The sequence below is a fragment of the Cynocephalus volans genome, chromosome 17 (genome assembly GCF_027409185.1).
Source record: "Cynocephalus volans isolate mCynVol1 chromosome 17, mCynVol1.pri, whole genome shotgun sequence".
NCBI lineage: Eukaryota > Metazoa > Chordata > Mammalia > Dermoptera > Cynocephalidae > Cynocephalus > Cynocephalus volans.
The window spans coordinates 42,846,832-42,862,367 of NC_084476.1; the positions used below are offsets into that span (position 1 = coordinate 42,846,832).

General features: G+C 41.8%; 1 protein-coding gene across 1 annotated transcript in view; it reads left to right on the forward strand.

Annotated features, from left to right (window-relative positions):
- Nucleotides 1-14,706, forward strand: part of DCAF12 (DDB1 and CUL4 associated factor 12) — a 29,808-nt gene extending 15,102 nt beyond the window's left edge. Inside the window, exons 3-9 of the mRNA XM_063081924.1 lie at nucleotides 996-1,202; nucleotides 2,248-2,308; nucleotides 6,512-6,705; nucleotides 7,726-7,791; nucleotides 9,599-9,761; nucleotides 11,916-12,094; nucleotides 12,627-14,706. Of these exons, the coding sequence (XP_062937994.1) occupies nucleotides 996-1,202; nucleotides 2,248-2,308; nucleotides 6,512-6,705; nucleotides 7,726-7,791; nucleotides 9,599-9,761; nucleotides 11,916-12,094; nucleotides 12,627-12,785 (1,029 nt within the window). The 3' untranslated portion in view covers nucleotides 12,786-14,706. The remainder of the gene's footprint in view (nucleotides 1-995; nucleotides 1,203-2,247; nucleotides 2,309-6,511; nucleotides 6,706-7,725; nucleotides 7,792-9,598; nucleotides 9,762-11,915; nucleotides 12,095-12,626) is intronic.
- Nucleotides 14,707-15,536: the final 830 nt, after the last annotated feature.

The window sequence follows — 15,536 nt, forward strand, 5'->3', positions numbered from 1 at the left end:
AAATGGGGGAACTTCCTGTGGGAACCAGTCCTTGAGCTGTCTGGTTGAGCTAAATTGCTGCCTTGCTGCTGTTTCCCTAGGGAAAACTTTTTGTGCAGCTCAGGGTTTAATGGTTGACCTTATAGGTACTTCCAGCTCTCCAGAGACTAGGTGCACCTGGGTTGTGTAGAAACCTGATCTGGGCCTGAATCTTTTCATCAAACTGTACCCCATGCACTTCTGCATTCCTAACCAGTCTCTTCTGAGTGGTCCTGCGCTGATTGGGGGGCAGATTGGCTGTCCTTGCTATGTCCCAGTGTTCTCCCAGTGGGCCCATCTCCCTGACCGCCCATGCTCCAAACACTTCCCTTGGGACTGGCCCTGCCTTGTCCCTTGGGATGACTCACTGGCCTCTGAATCGCTCCCCTTTTTCAGCTGTCTGGCTCCTCACTCCTGCGTGGGTCCATGGGAACCCTATTAATGGTCTTGCTGTCCTGGGGGCCACCAAGGCCCTCTTCTCCCCTGCCACCTCCAAGCAACTCCATCCGAAGGGCACAGCTGCAGCTTCTGCTAGCTCCTGCTCCATGTGCTCAGCAGTTCCAGCCTTAAGGTGGCCATGGCCTGAAACACTCCGAGCAGTTTTTTCTTTCTCTCCTCATGGCTTCTCCCCCTTCGTGAATTCCGTAGGTCTCTCCTCCTCTTCCCCTGAGCTCCAGCAGCCCCAGCTTGACTGTTGTTACATTTTTATAATTGTAAATTGGTTGATTTTGGGGAGAGAGTGACACTGGTGACCATCTATTCTGCCATCTTGACTGGAACTCCTCCTGTATTCACTTATTTTAATGTTTCATTTGGCTAGTAGTCTTGACCATGCCTTTAATAATTCCCAGGGTCTAGCACATAGTAGACATTAATTAAATACTTGATGGATAATTGAACAAATAGATGTTTATGCCCAGCATCAGCAACGTTAAACAGAAACTATGTTCAAATTCTGTATCCCTTTCCTCTTGCAGCTATTTGTAGTGGATGTCCAGACAAGCCAGATCACCAAAATCCCTATTCTGAAAGACCGGGAGCCTGGAGGTGTGACCCAGCAGGGCTGTGGTATCCATGCCATCGAGTTGAATCCTTCTAGAACACTATTAGCCACTGGAGGAGATAACCCAAACAGTCTCGCCATCTATCGACTGCCTACACTGGATCCTGTGTGTGTGGGAGATGTAAGTTTTCCCAGTAGTTGTAGTTAAAGATAGCCTTGTTTTTAAACAGGGCCCATTAGGTAATGTGGATCCTTCTTCCACCAGCCCACCTGGAGGAGTAGTTTCTTCTAGAGTTCTGCTAACTGTAGGGATATGGGGGGTGAGGTGTGGAGGTGTAGATAGCAGAATGGGGACTAGCCTCACCATAAGATATATCAGATATGTTGGCAGAGTATATTTGACAAAGGGCCGAGCCACACATCTCAGAGGCGAACAGCAGTACAATTTGCTGTTTGAGTCCATGTATCTCCCATTGACCATAGTCAGAGAGCAAAGTTTATTAAATCATTTATTCAGCAACTATTTATTGAGTCTTCTATGGCCAGGCATTGTTTTTTGTGCATTTGTTTTTGGGTTTTTTTGGCTGTTGGCCAGTACCAGACATTATTTTAGACAATGAGGACATAGCAATAAATGAAACAGATAGAGCCCTTGCCCTCTTGAAGCCTGCATTCTAGTGCATGGTGACATATATACCAATATATAAACTATATATACCAATAGATATTTACCAGTAATATGTCAGAGTGTGATAAGTGCCATGGAGAATGGTAAAGTCAGGCTAAGGCGATGAGGGTGAGGTGAAGGATGCTATTTCAGAGGATAGTCAGAGAAAGCTTCATTGATAAGATGACATTTGAGTAGGGATACTTAAAGGAAACGAGGGTATAAGCCATGTAGATGTGTGGAGGAAGAAAGTTCCAGACAGAAGATAGGAGCCACAAATAAAACACCCAGAGGTAGAAGCCCACAGCTATGTGTCCACTGGACATGTTTGTTACCCACAGTAGTGCCAGTTTGATGCCAGCTTTGAGCTTCTCAAGACAGAAGCTAAATATTATGAGATTATGTCCTATGGGTTGAGATCACCAGAGACCAGAGTTGTAATTTTTACAAAGATATTTTGTCAGACTTGTATGGTTTTCAGGAAAGTTCATTATAATCCTTATTTCACTAATTTCTTTTTTGTTTTCCTCCCCATACCTGTCATTCTCTTCTCTCCAAGGATGGACACAAGGACTGGATCTTTTCCATTGCATGGATCAGTGACACTATGGCAGTGTCTGGTAAATCGCGCTTTTATAGGAAGCTTTTGGTGTGGCAGGGAGGGAGGGCTGGAGGTTGAAAAGGGTTAGTAGTATGACAGGAAATAGTCCAGTAAATAGTAAGACCATTAGCTAGGAGCCAGGAGTTCTTGTTTCCAACATTGGCTCTTTCTCTGACTTACCTTGTAACTTTTGGATAAGTCACTTCCCCATTTCCCCTGTATCTTAACTTCCTGATGTGTAAAGTGGAGGTACTGGCATACTTCATTTATTATTCATATCAAGCCTTGCTTCAAAAAGCATGTGTTGTAGCATGTTAGCCACGTTTTTGTGGGGCTTCATTGAGATAATGGTTGTGAAAGTGTTTTGGAAAAGCTGATGTGCTCTCCAGAGTATTAAAACTAATTATCATCTTCTGTATATAGTTGTATAGTATTAAGTTTCTTTTTTTTTTTGGCAGCTGGCCAGTAGGTGGATCCAAACCCTGCATTAAGTTTCTTGTGATAAAAGCTATACAGAATTGGAGGAATTTCTTTTCCAGTGGTTTAGAACAGCCAGGAAAAAAAATATGAATAATTGAATGTAGAGAAATTAATCTAGAGATACACAATTGCTTCCTGGGTACCTACAGCAGCCTAGAAATTTGGCTCAGAGTGCTAACCAGCTTTGATGGCTACCCATAGATAAAAATACAATCCCCCTCATTCCAGATTCCCAAGACCAAGTAATCATAATTGTCACTAAACTAAGTACTTCACATATTTTAGCTCTTAAATTCCTCAGAACAGTACTAGAATGTTTGTATTATTAGCTGTTGCTTTGCCTCCCACAGATTTGTCACCCCTTTTCCCCTGGGTGACAGAGCCACCAAAGATTACTCAAAGCCCATCTCTTCTGAGCAGTGAGAAGCCTCAAAAGGGGTTAATCTCCCAGAATCCTCAAGAATGAGACATTCCTTCCATTTGGGAAATTAACCACGAATTGGTGTTCTCTTCCTGCATTTATTCTCCAGACCAGGAAGTTACAGGAAGAGACATAGATGGGTTTTTTCTAAGTACAGTTTAACAAGTTTTAACAATAGAAGCTGATATCATGCAATTAATTCGATCCACTAACAAAAGCTTGATTTTAGCAAACATTCTCTTCTTACAGCAATTTCCCAGTATCTTTACATATCAATCAGTAACCTGCCTATCTTTGAGCCAGCAGTGTGGCTGTGTTACAACTCTTTATCTTACAACAGAGACTCAATAGCCTGGGGAAAATTTCCAGTCCTTTGGAAGGTCAATATTTGAAACTGCAAGGCTTTGGAAAACCAGGCCCTGTGAAGTACATTTGCTTTATGCATACTTCACAATTAGTCTTATTTCACAGATGAGAACATTAAGATTCAGAGAGAGTATTACAACTCACCAATGGCCACACAAATAGTGAGTGATGGAGCCCGGACTTGAATCCAGGTCTACTGATTTCAAAGCCCATGCTGAGAACTTCTACTTGTAAAGCTAAGGGAATATAAATATTTCTTTTTTGGATTTTTTGTGTGTGTGTGCCTGTATCCAAACCACCCTTGACCTTGGTAATATCAACACTATGCTCTAATCAGTTGAGCCAGCCACTTCTTTGGATTTATACCAAGACAATAGAAAGCAGCTGGGAAGGAAAATAAATCTAATAAAGGGCTGGCCAGTTCGCTCAGTTGGTTATAGCACAGCCTTGTAACCCCAAGATCAAGGGTTTAGATCCCAAACCAGCCAGCTGCCAAAAAAAAAAAAAAAAAAAAAAAAGGAAGAAAAGGAATCTAATAAAGAAACATAGTCAAAGATCCAAATTACCCAGAAGAGTTTCAGAAGCTTCTGGATTCCCTGTCATTTGAGCTCCCCAAGGAATGAGAGCTCCTTCAAGGCAGAGGCTGAGTCATGTCACCTCTATGAGGACCATCCCTATGATAGTAACCTGCACTAAACTTGGTTGTTGAGAGCCTTTCATCTCTTCTTTCAGATACCCTGCCAATGTTCTGTCTTCTCAGGCTGATAACTCCCACATCTCCATTTCCTAAACAGTATAGCAGGGTTTAAAACATTGGCTCTGATATTAGAGACCTGAATTTGAATCCTGGCCTACTGTTTATTAACAGTGTGCACTTAGAGGGTCATTTGGAAAATTAAATGAGATAATGCATAGTGGCTGCCATGCTGAAAATATGTTCAATGCTTGTTAACCAGTGTTGATATTCAGACTTGATGAGCATCAAGTTCTGAACATTCCACCTCAAAATCAGAGTTTTCAAACTCATCATCTCCCTTCCAAGGCTCACCACTCCCTTCTATTTGCCTATATCGGTGCAAGCTTCCATCTTCCACCCAGGTGCACAGCCAGAGAGCTAAGACTGGTCTTAGGCTTTTTAGTCTCCTTAGATTACCAAGCCATATTGATACTATTTTTTAAAATATGACTTAAATCCATCAGTTTCTTTTGTATCTTCTCTACTCAAGTGTTCTTCATCTACGAATATCTCTTCATTTACCACAGTATCCTTCCATATTTTTCTCTGCTTCCAGTCTTACCTCCTCCAATCCAATCTTTATGTGTCTACCAAATTAGTTCTCTAAATTTTTTTCCTTAGTGTAAAAGTAGTACGTTTATAGTAAGAAATTTAAAAATACAAATAAACAAAAAGGAAATAAGAATCACCCGCAATATCTCTGCCCAGAGATAACCACTATTGGCATTTTGAAATAGATATGTGATAAGGCAAGTATAATAAAATGTTAATGATAGAATATAGGTATATAGATATTAATTGAAAAATTCAACATTTTAGTTTGCCTGAAATTTTCATAATAAAATTTTGTGAGGTAAAATGAGATCACACTGAACACAAAATAATATTCTAAAACATAGTTATCTAATTATCTCACCCTGATGCTTAAATCTTTGAGTAACTTTCTAGTATTTGTAGAGTGAGGGCTTGTCAGTTAGCTCAGTTGGTTAGAGCATGGTGCTGATAACACTAAGGTATGGGGTTTGATCCCTGTACCGGTCAGCTGCCAAAGAAAAATGAAATACTTACTTCATAGCAGAGCATATAAGGTCCCTGGTCGTCTCTCCAACTTTCTGTTTCATAGCTTCCATGCCTGCACCTCATAATCCAACATAATAAACCATGTATAGTTCTCCAGATGTGCCCTTCTTTCTCTGGTCTTTTCTAGATTTTCACATGTGATGAACCCTCTGCTTTGAATCCCTGCCTGTAAGCCTTATGATGCAAACAAATTGGATGGAGCATAGAGGGGATTTGCAGTGTGGGAAGGGCACCTTCTGGTCTCAAAGGAGAGTTGGAAAATTACTGGAAAAGGAATTTTAAAACATTAATTTTTTAGTGGTTCTTGATATTCTGTTTTATGACTATAATATAGCCCTATTTTAGCGCATATGGATTGTTCTAAGTAAGCGTTTTTGTATATGGTTCTATATTCCCATCCAAGAACAGTGGATTGTTCTTGGATGGGAATGTAAATTTTCAGGGTTTTGCTGCAGATTGCTCACTTGTACTCCAGAAATATATGACATTTTAGCTTGCCACCAACAATGTATTCAAGGGCTCAATTCAAGGAAAATTGTTCTTGGTTTTTAAAGTGCTATGCTATTGTGTTCTAGGAATATGATTTACTTTTTTAAGCATTCATTTTATATAGAACAGTCATTCTTAATAAGGGAATTGTGATCTTTATGGGTCCATGGAAACCCTTAAGGAGACCCCTGGATCTCCCTGAAATTGAATGTAAAATTCTTTTTGTTTAATTTTCTAGAGAAAGGAGTCTCTTACATTTCTAAGTCTCTCAAAGGGATCCAAGGCTCAAAAAAGGTTAATTGGCTGGAAAATTACTGAGCTTTATCGAACTATATAAAATTCTCTTTTAAAAAATCCTACCAACTATGGTAAGCATAAAGGTTATTTTTTAGCTCCTAGACCTTAGTTGGATCATCCTCTTAGTGTAAGCTGTTAAAATGCCCACTGCTCTGTCTTTGGGGTGGGCGGCCTGACCAAGCTTTCACATATATAGGGATGATGCACAAACACCAAGGTCAAAGGTTCAGATCCCCATACCGGCCAGCCACCAAGGGGGAAAAAAAAGAAATCCCACCCCATCTTGGCTTCTGTGGGACTGTCCCATGAAGGGGGTGAGTATATCTGACTTCTGTGGTCTCCCTGCCCTACAGGCTCACGTGATGGTTCTATGGGACTCTGGGAAGTGACAGATGATGTGTTGACCAAAAGTGATGCAAGGCACAATGTGTCACGAGTCCCTGTGTATACTCACATCACTCACAAGGCCTTAAAGGACATCCCCAAGGAAGACACAAACCCTGACAACTGCAAGGTCCGGGCACTGGCCTTCAACAGTAAGAACAAGGTATAAACTCACCAAGGGATCCCTGAAGCCTATTCCTCTTGGTATATGTCTTGGGAGGTGCACCTCCCTTCCTCCTTGTCAAGTCAGTGCTTGCTGCATAGCTTGGTTCTGAGCCCACAGAGCACCTTTTAAAGGCTGAGAGATACTGGTGAGAAATTATAACTGAGGCTGTGAAACCCACCCCTTGGATTGATCTCTGCAATATTTCTCTGGGTGGTTCCTATTTGTGGGTCAGCTTCACAGTTTCCCCAGGGCCACGCTGATTTGACTGTCTCTCATTTGCACATGCCTTTGAAGGTGCTCTATTTTACGTGTGATTTTCATACTTACTTCTGAAAGCAATCACTTTTTTTCCCTTTGTTTCTCAGGTTTTCATTCTTCACTGTCTCTTTTCCCTACGTACTGCCGCTAAGTCTTACCTAATTATTGAGTCAGATCTTCTTACACTGAGGGCTTGTTTTTTTTGTTTTGTTTTGTTTTTTCACACTGAGGTTTTCAGCAGAGTGTTGGGATATAGACCCAGAGCCAGAAGAGGAGAAGGTCTTCTCCAACATCTGAATCAGGCCATAATTTGATGGGTAGTTCCCTTAACCTCCTATCTCCCATCTATTTTTATGGTCTATAGGTATATTTTTCTCTGCTAGATTAGACCCTCCACTTATAGAAGCTCTGACACTGAGACTTATGAAACTGTCCTTCGCATGTGTGCTCTGCCCTAACTGTCCAACAGGATGTCATGGGAATAATTGCATAGTAAGGACTTTTTGAACCATGGGTGTCTGTATTACTGTTAGAGCCTGGATTTGCTTCTTGGGTTCTCTCAAAAAGCAGTCTCAATTTAACATACTGTCCACCTGCATTCCATAAGGTGAGGTGATGGGCTATAATTACTGGCACTTTTGCTAGAACCATCATGGGATAGGAATTAAGCACGAAAGGAACCCAGTCTTCAAGTCTGCTTTTTATTGTACGTTAGTCACTACAGATTGGAATATAACCTGTTTTTCATTGCTCTATTAGGAACTGGGAGCAGTATCTCTGGATGGCTACTTTCATCTGTGGAAGGCTGAAAATACACTGTCTAAGGTATGATGAACATGACTTAGTGGTTTTACCTAATAATTCACCTTATGTTTAAAATACTCTAATTCTCCCTGAGTCTTTTCATTCTTGTCTAAAACACCAGTCTCCAAAGGTCTGGGCATGTTATTGCACAGTGCATGAAATTCTGGGGCTGGTGTGCCTCTCTTGAAGAAAAGTCTTAAAGAAATCAGAGGGGGTGATTCTTTCACATTGCAGGGGCTTCCTGAGAGGGTCCTTTAACCAGCAGTCCACAATGCATTTAAATATTTGTTAAATAGTTAATAGATCAATAACTATTTGTCATGTTGTAACAGCAAGAAAATCTAAGTGTTAGGAACCACCGGCAACTGAAAATCAATCAAATTAAGATAAATCATCTTTGAAATAACTATGCAGGGTAATGAGAAAATGATCTGGCCTGGGTCCTGCACAGGCTGATGAACCACAAGAGGGCAGCAGGACGGTGGGCTCCTGAGGACACTGTGTTCAGGGGCGACTCTGGCACACTGGGTTCTGAGAGATTTGATCAAGGGTGTTGTTCTAAATTGAGGCACAAGGAGATGGTGCTGCTTTCCACAAAAAAAGTAGCAGGGAAAATTCATTTTGGATTGACATGTGTAGCAATGACTGCTGGGGAAGGTGAAAGGAAAGGAAAGAGGGCAAATCTTTTGTAAGGTCGGGCAGAAAAAGATCAGGAGCCAGGGAGGACTTCAGCAGGTATGGCTTCCACTGGCCAATGTAAGCCACAGGAGGTCCAAAGGAAGGAAGATTATATGAAAATAAGATAAAATCTGGGAAGAGGAAAAAATGGAATTTTTATACATTTATTCCTTTGCATATTATTCTTACATTGTATTGTTTTGTTTTGTTCATTTTTTATATTTTTACATAATAAAGATTCATTCATTCAGCAAAGAAAAAAGAAAAAAGTCTGGCCAGTTAGCTCAGTTGGTTAGAATACAGTGTTGTAACATTAAGGTCAAGAGTTTGGATCCCCATACAGGCCATCTGCCAAAAAAAGAAAGAAAGAAAATGGATTTAATTTACGATATTTACAAGCAACTTTTGCAGAGTTAAACCTACATGTGGATCATTTGCCCTCTTCTCATCCCTGAGGCCTTTGCTGCTTGTTACTTCTGTGATAGGCTTCCTCTCAAGTAGAAGCAGGGCTCCAGGAATTATTGGTTCCTTATGTCACAGCAGACTTTGAGCTCCACTGACCTTGCATGGTGCCTTACAAGCAGTAGGCACCCTCTGAGGATTTGCTAAGTGAGAAAGACTCAGGGCTAAAGCTGATTCAGGTTATCTGGAGTTAAGCCAGTCCTACGAGTATGCTTTCTGTAGTGTACAATTCCCATTCAATTCGAGTTAGGCTGGGAGTAGCCAGAGGTCAGCCCCTTTATCTGAAGAGCAGTGAGGAGGGTGGTGGCTTTATCTGGCAGACAGAAAGGGGTGGGACCTTGGCTTTAGTGCCATAAGGTTGTTCCTGCAGACAACCAGTAGGTCTTGGCCTTTCCCTCTACTTCTGATTATTTCATTTCAGATTTACCCTTTTCCCTAACCTATCCTCTTTAGTACCTAGATCTTATTGTTTATTATAGTCACCTCTCTTTCTCCTTTATACCTAGGATGTGGAGCAGGGTATTATTTCCTTAATCAGGGCTTTGTCTCTGACTTTTTTTTGTCTCTGACTTTATGTGGCTTGTGTATGAGAGAAGCCCACAGAGGTGAGAGTTTAACAACAATGCCCCTGCCTTGTGCTCTCTGATGATGCCATGGGTGTATCTCTCCTTTCTCTCTCTGTTTTCAGCTCCTGTCCACCAAACTGCCATATTGCCGTGAGAATGTGTGTCTGGCCTATGGTAGTGAATGGTCAGTGTATGCGGTGGGCTCCCAAGCTCATGTCTCCTTCTTGGATCCACGGCAGCCATCATACAATGTCAAGTCTGTCTGCTCCAGGGAGCGAGGCAGTGGTAAGTGTCCCGGTATGCCCTCAGGCCTACAGCTGCATTGCAAATGAGTTTTGCCCTTTAGTTTCTATGTTGGCTTCCAAATAGGTATAATGATCTATATGGAACACATGGAAATGTTTGGTGACACAAGAGGGAGGCTTAAATACCTGCATAGTGCAGCAGAGTTTCAAACTCCACAGACAAATGTGTGGTCACAAATGCCTTTGGTGGAAACCACCAGTCAGGATATCAGTGGTTTTCATGTTCTTTCAGAGTGTCCTTTTTTGTATTCTGTGGTAATTTTTTGCTGGGGCCCTGCCTGAACTAAAATTCAGTTTATGCTAAAAGATGGCATGGTAGGGAAGGTGTTTACAAAGCATCATGAGGAAACTTGGGGGTGACTATGGTGACGGTGCCATGAATATATACATATGTTAAAATCTCGAAATTGTATACTTTATATTTTATTTATTTATTTTTTTTATTTTTATTTTTTAAAAGATGACCGGTAAGGGGATCTTAACCCTTGACTTGGTGTTGTCAGCACCACACTCACCCAGTGAGTGAACCGGCCATCCCTATATGGGATCCGAACCCGGGGCCTTCATGTTTATCAGCACCACACTCTCCCGAGTGAGCCACGGGCCAGCCCTCGAAATTGTATACTTTAAATATGTGCAGTGTATTGTATGACAGCTATACTTTAGTAAAGCTGAAGAAAATATTGAATTTAGGGCTGACCAGTTAGCTCAGTTGGTTAGTGTGTGGAGCTGAAAACACCAAGGTTTAGGGTTTGATCCCTGTACCGGCCAGCTGCCAAAAAAGAAAGAAAGAAAATATTGAATTTAGTTCTGACCACTGGGTAAATTAGGCTTCAGCCTCCAATCTTTTATAACATATTCTAAGAGCACCCTCATTCTTTATTGGAGGAAAAAGAAGAGACTTATGTTACTAATGTACTTTAAGGTTTCAGAATACCTTTTTCTGACATCTGATTTTATCCTACTAAGAACCCTGTGGAAAGCAGGTGGGAAAAGATAGTGTTAACCCATTTTACAATGAGACAGACCCAGAGTGTTTAAATAACTTGCGTAGCATCGCACAGCTTGTGGGGGAACATCCAGTGATCAGAATCCAGATCATCCAGTTTAACAAAGTGTATTTTCTTCTTCGTCTTACTTTGTCCCCTTTCTAATGCAAAAATGTAGCTACATCATCCTAAGAGTCCTAAAAGGCACAGTATGGATTACAGTTTAGCCTCTTCCTTTCAAGTAGTGTTTATTCCCATGCAGATATTGCAAAAGTGGCTATTGTTTTGTGTGTTTGTTTGTTTTTAATTATAGTTAAGATGCTCATGTTTTAGAACAGAGAAAAAAGGTGTATAATGAGAGTAGTAGAGAAAGGAATAAATAGCTTTGGCTGGAATGATGTGTGCAATGAAGTTTTAAGAAATTTTGGTTACTGTTAATGGGGGTAGCTTTCATACCTAATAAGGAAATACTGGTTCCAAAGATATTATCAAGGTCGTCTTATGTGCCAAGAGACATCTTCATATCCCATGCACTTATTTGATCCACAGGTGCAGCAGGTGTATTTTTCCTATTACCTGGAGTGATTAGGTGACTTATGTGAAATTCACACTGTGAATGAGAGATAGTACTCCTTTGGGTGCTTAACTTCTGGGCTTTTTGCTGCCCTCATAATATACTTAATACCAGATAAAGACTTCTTACAGTGCCATGGCAGTGGTTTTAGGTCAAAAACAAAGGAGGTACTTATTGATGTAATGATTTGCAAATATGCAGATTACCCTGAATTGCAGTATAGGTTGGAAACATAACGGAGAAGAGTGTGGAGTTATGAAAGATGATTCCAGAGTGAGTCAAGGGGAGACAAGAAAGTTCCCAGCACACTTATGGTCTTTAGCCAAAAGCTTCTTGGGAATCATCAGAAATCTGACATTTCTCCAAGTCTTACTGAAGGATTCCTGTTAGTGTATGGATGGTCATTGTGGCATCAGGCTTCTCTTTGCTTTTGCGTGAGTATGTTTGCCATTGGAAAAGTACTTTCTGATATGTGGGAGTGCAATGCAAACTCAGTGTTGGAGAAATTCAGGCTAGCAGACTGTCGAGTGGTTACTTTCCCTTCTCATTGCCCTTTACTTTTCTCTTTCAGGGATCCGCTCAGTGAGCTTCTATGAGCACATCATCACTGTGGGCACAGGGCAGGGCTCCCTGCTGTTCTATGATATCCGAGCTCAGAGATTTCTGGAAGAGAAGCTCTCAGCTTGTTATGGGTCCAAGCCCAGACTAGCAGGGGAGAATCTGAAACTAACCACTGGCAAAGGCTGGCTGGTGAGTAAAGCCCCACCTGAGATAGTTGCTGGACAATGACAGAACAATTGTCTTCCCTCTACCCACCCACTCTCACCCTGGCTGACACATCACCTACCCACATTTTTTCACTAGTAAGAGGCACTCCTTGGAGCAGAGAAAGGCACTGTCCCCTGATAATGCTTTTGTGCCTACATATTGCCTGTGGGAAAACTGAGGGCCAGTAAAACACAGTGGTTGACTTAAGATTTGCCACAAGTGGTGATAGAGCAGAAAGGATAAGGAACCTCTCACCATGGCTGCCAGAGTTTGGTTCCACCTGTTCTGAGAAGACCTGAGCTTTGTATAGCAATTATTTAGCCTGCTCAGTTCCTTTCTAGTGTTTGGTTGAAAAAATGAGGCCCCACTTCCCATGAGAGCCAGTCTCCTGACATCAGGTTATAGGTACAGGACCCTCATCTTTTAAGGAGACCAGAAAACATTCTTGTCCCTTCTTCCCCCTTTTCCTGCCATGGCCTACAGGTGCTAACATAGTCTCTTTCTCTTCCCATAGAATCATGATGAAACCTGGAGAAATTACTTTTCGGATATTGATTTCTTCCCCAATGCTGTTTATACCCACTGCTATGACTCGTCTGGAACGAAACTTTTTGTGGCAGGAGGTCCCCTCCCTTCAGGGCTCCATGGAAACTATGCTGGGCTGTGGAGTTAATGACAACTCATTCTCTCCCAAAATGCAGAGATTTACACTAACTTTCATCCTCAATTTCCCTGTTTCTTCTTTTGATTTTTTTTTTTTCCAATTGTGTGAGGCTCTCATATTTTAGCGGGAACACCAGAGTTTGCATATGCCTTAGGCACTTTATAGGAAGAAGCTCTGTACAGAAATCTGAAGGGTTTTTTTTTCTCTTTTTTCCCTTTTGGTAATCAGAATTTTACTATCCTTTTTTCTTTCTGGCTTCTCAACCAAACATTGTTGCTAATCCCTATTTGTATTTTTTCTTTAAGTGACACACACTCTGGCTTCTTTAGACATAGTCATTCTCACCCTTACTTCACTCTTAAGAGGTAGGGCTCCTTTATAATTATGTGGTTGCTATCAGACTTTCTGTGAAAGTTTGAGAGCCGTGTGTGTGTGCGTGTGTGAACTTGTGTGCCTGTAGGTACTATGTGTCACGGAAATTACCTGGAGTGAGGATTACTTGTAATTAAAATATTTATAAAAGAAACAACTTTATTCACAGAATCCCACTTTGGGACTAGTCTGTGTCTTGTTTTAAAATCTAACAACACTGACTATAGGAAGTAAAAACAGAAAGGAAAACAAATCACCAGTGGGAAAACCCTTTGAGTTAAATAACAGGCTTCCTGGCACCTCCCATGCCAGGACTCCAGAGTGATCCAGCCCTACCTGTTTTCTCACCTGTGTGTCCCCCAAGTGAGAACACTTCTGTGTAGGTGTCACCTCCACTTCCCAACCTCCCATCTGCTTAGCCAGTGGCCACTCCCCTAAAATATCAGGGTCTCTGGAGGCTTCAGAAGGCTTTATGGGACTTGGTAAAGAGAATCCCCATTCCAACTCCCCTCTACTTCCTCCTGAAACAAAGGCTGATCTGGTATTTCAGGGGCTTGGAGCTGGAGGTATCAAGTCTGCTAAGATTCACATACATAGTCTGCTTGGCTTTGAGGAGAAACTTCTCCTTTACCATTCTTCCAGTCTCCCCAATGGATTTTGCTGTTGTTTTTTAAATTGGGTTTAGGTCAGGAGGGTGGGGGTAAGCAAGAGGTTTATCTGTGTATAGTGAGCGCTTCACGTGTGGAATATTCATTTTCTCAATGCAGTGGAACTTGGGGTTGAAGCTACCCCTCGTACTCTGTTTTCAGCCCTGAGATGGGGATAGGGTGGCCTGCAGCCCACATCATTGTGCATGTGACAACATCGATGTGATTAGTAATTTGTTCTTCCCTTGAACTGTCTTTGTAGTCTGAGGTTTTTATACTTGTAGGCAACTGACTGTGATGTCCAGTTGTTCTCTGCTTTTTACGCATCATGTCGAAGATAACAGCTGTTCCCACCCGTAAATTCCCCCTCTAAACACATAATCTGCTCTGTCAACATCCCATCCTAGGGAAAGGAAAAGTATTTATTCCTGCACACCAGTTTCTTAATTGTTCTCCCAGTTATCTCCTTCTTCTCTGGTTGTATGTGGGGAGATTGGAAAAAAGAGTATCCTCCTCTTAATGATGGAGGGCTGCTGGGGAAGGAAGACTGCAAGTCCAACCTAACTTGGTGGTACCTGACATACACCACAGGTTCTGGAATTCTTATCTTCTAACCTAGAGAAATAGGTGCTATACACAGGGAATGAAGCAAAATTGCTGGATGCTATAGATCTTTTAATTGTCTTAATTTTTTTTCTATTATTAAACTACAGGCTGTAGATTTCTTAGTTCTCACAGAACTTCTATCATTTTAAACTGACTGGTATATTTAAAAAATTTTTTAAAAAGGATGTTTTGTATTGTAGCCAGACCCTCTTCTGTGATGGGTAATGCGTTTGATTGTTTGAGATTTTTCTGTTTTTAAAAATGTAGCACTTGACTTTTTGCCAAGGAAAAAAATAAATATTGTTTCAGTGCAAAGTGGTTTGAGTGAGTATGTATAGTCAAGAGACTGCAGGAAAAAGCCCCAAAATGATTGGTTTGAAGGTAGGCTTGAGGTGTTGGGATTGTGTGGAGCAGTAGGGGAACGTAAGAATTTCCTCAGGTTAGAGGCAGGTCAAGTGAAGAAACGGAAATACTAAGACATGTTTGCTCCTGATCCCTAACTGGCCCAAGATCAGTTGCTCTGGGGTCTAGTTAAGGATGGATATGCCCAGGACAAGTTTTGTGGTTCCTGGGGGGGGGGGGGGGGGGGGGGGGAAACTGGCCAAGGATGAGGAGAGAGTGTGCTCAGACTGTATGAATTTGAGCAAGGTGACCAGCTCCATTTTCATAAATCAGGGTTGGTGATAGGCCCCATCTGCTTCAGTAGATGATGCCCTGAGAATGAGAGTGAAAGCGGCTGCACAGTGCCCGGGGAATGGGACATCATTTGCGCTTGGAACCATAGATCTTTGCTGTCCTTTGTAAGCAGTTGACATAGTGATTGCAGTGAATGATCTTCTTCCCAGAGCCTGTTTTGGGCTTTAGCTGAGAAAGGCAGACTGCTGAATCATACCACCTTCCCACACAGCCAACTCTGGAAGACCCACCAGGGCTGGGCCACTGAGCCTGGCAAGGCAATGCTTCTTCCTCTGCCACATGGCACTTGTTCCTTTCCAGGGCAGGGCAAGCTGGATACAGTTGCTCTTTGCACCTGCCCTAAAGATTGACTGGTTCAGAACATGATTCACATGGAGACCTTTATGATCACAGGCTGCAAGACGAGAACTGGGAAGTGAATGAGTTGAAGAAATTTGAG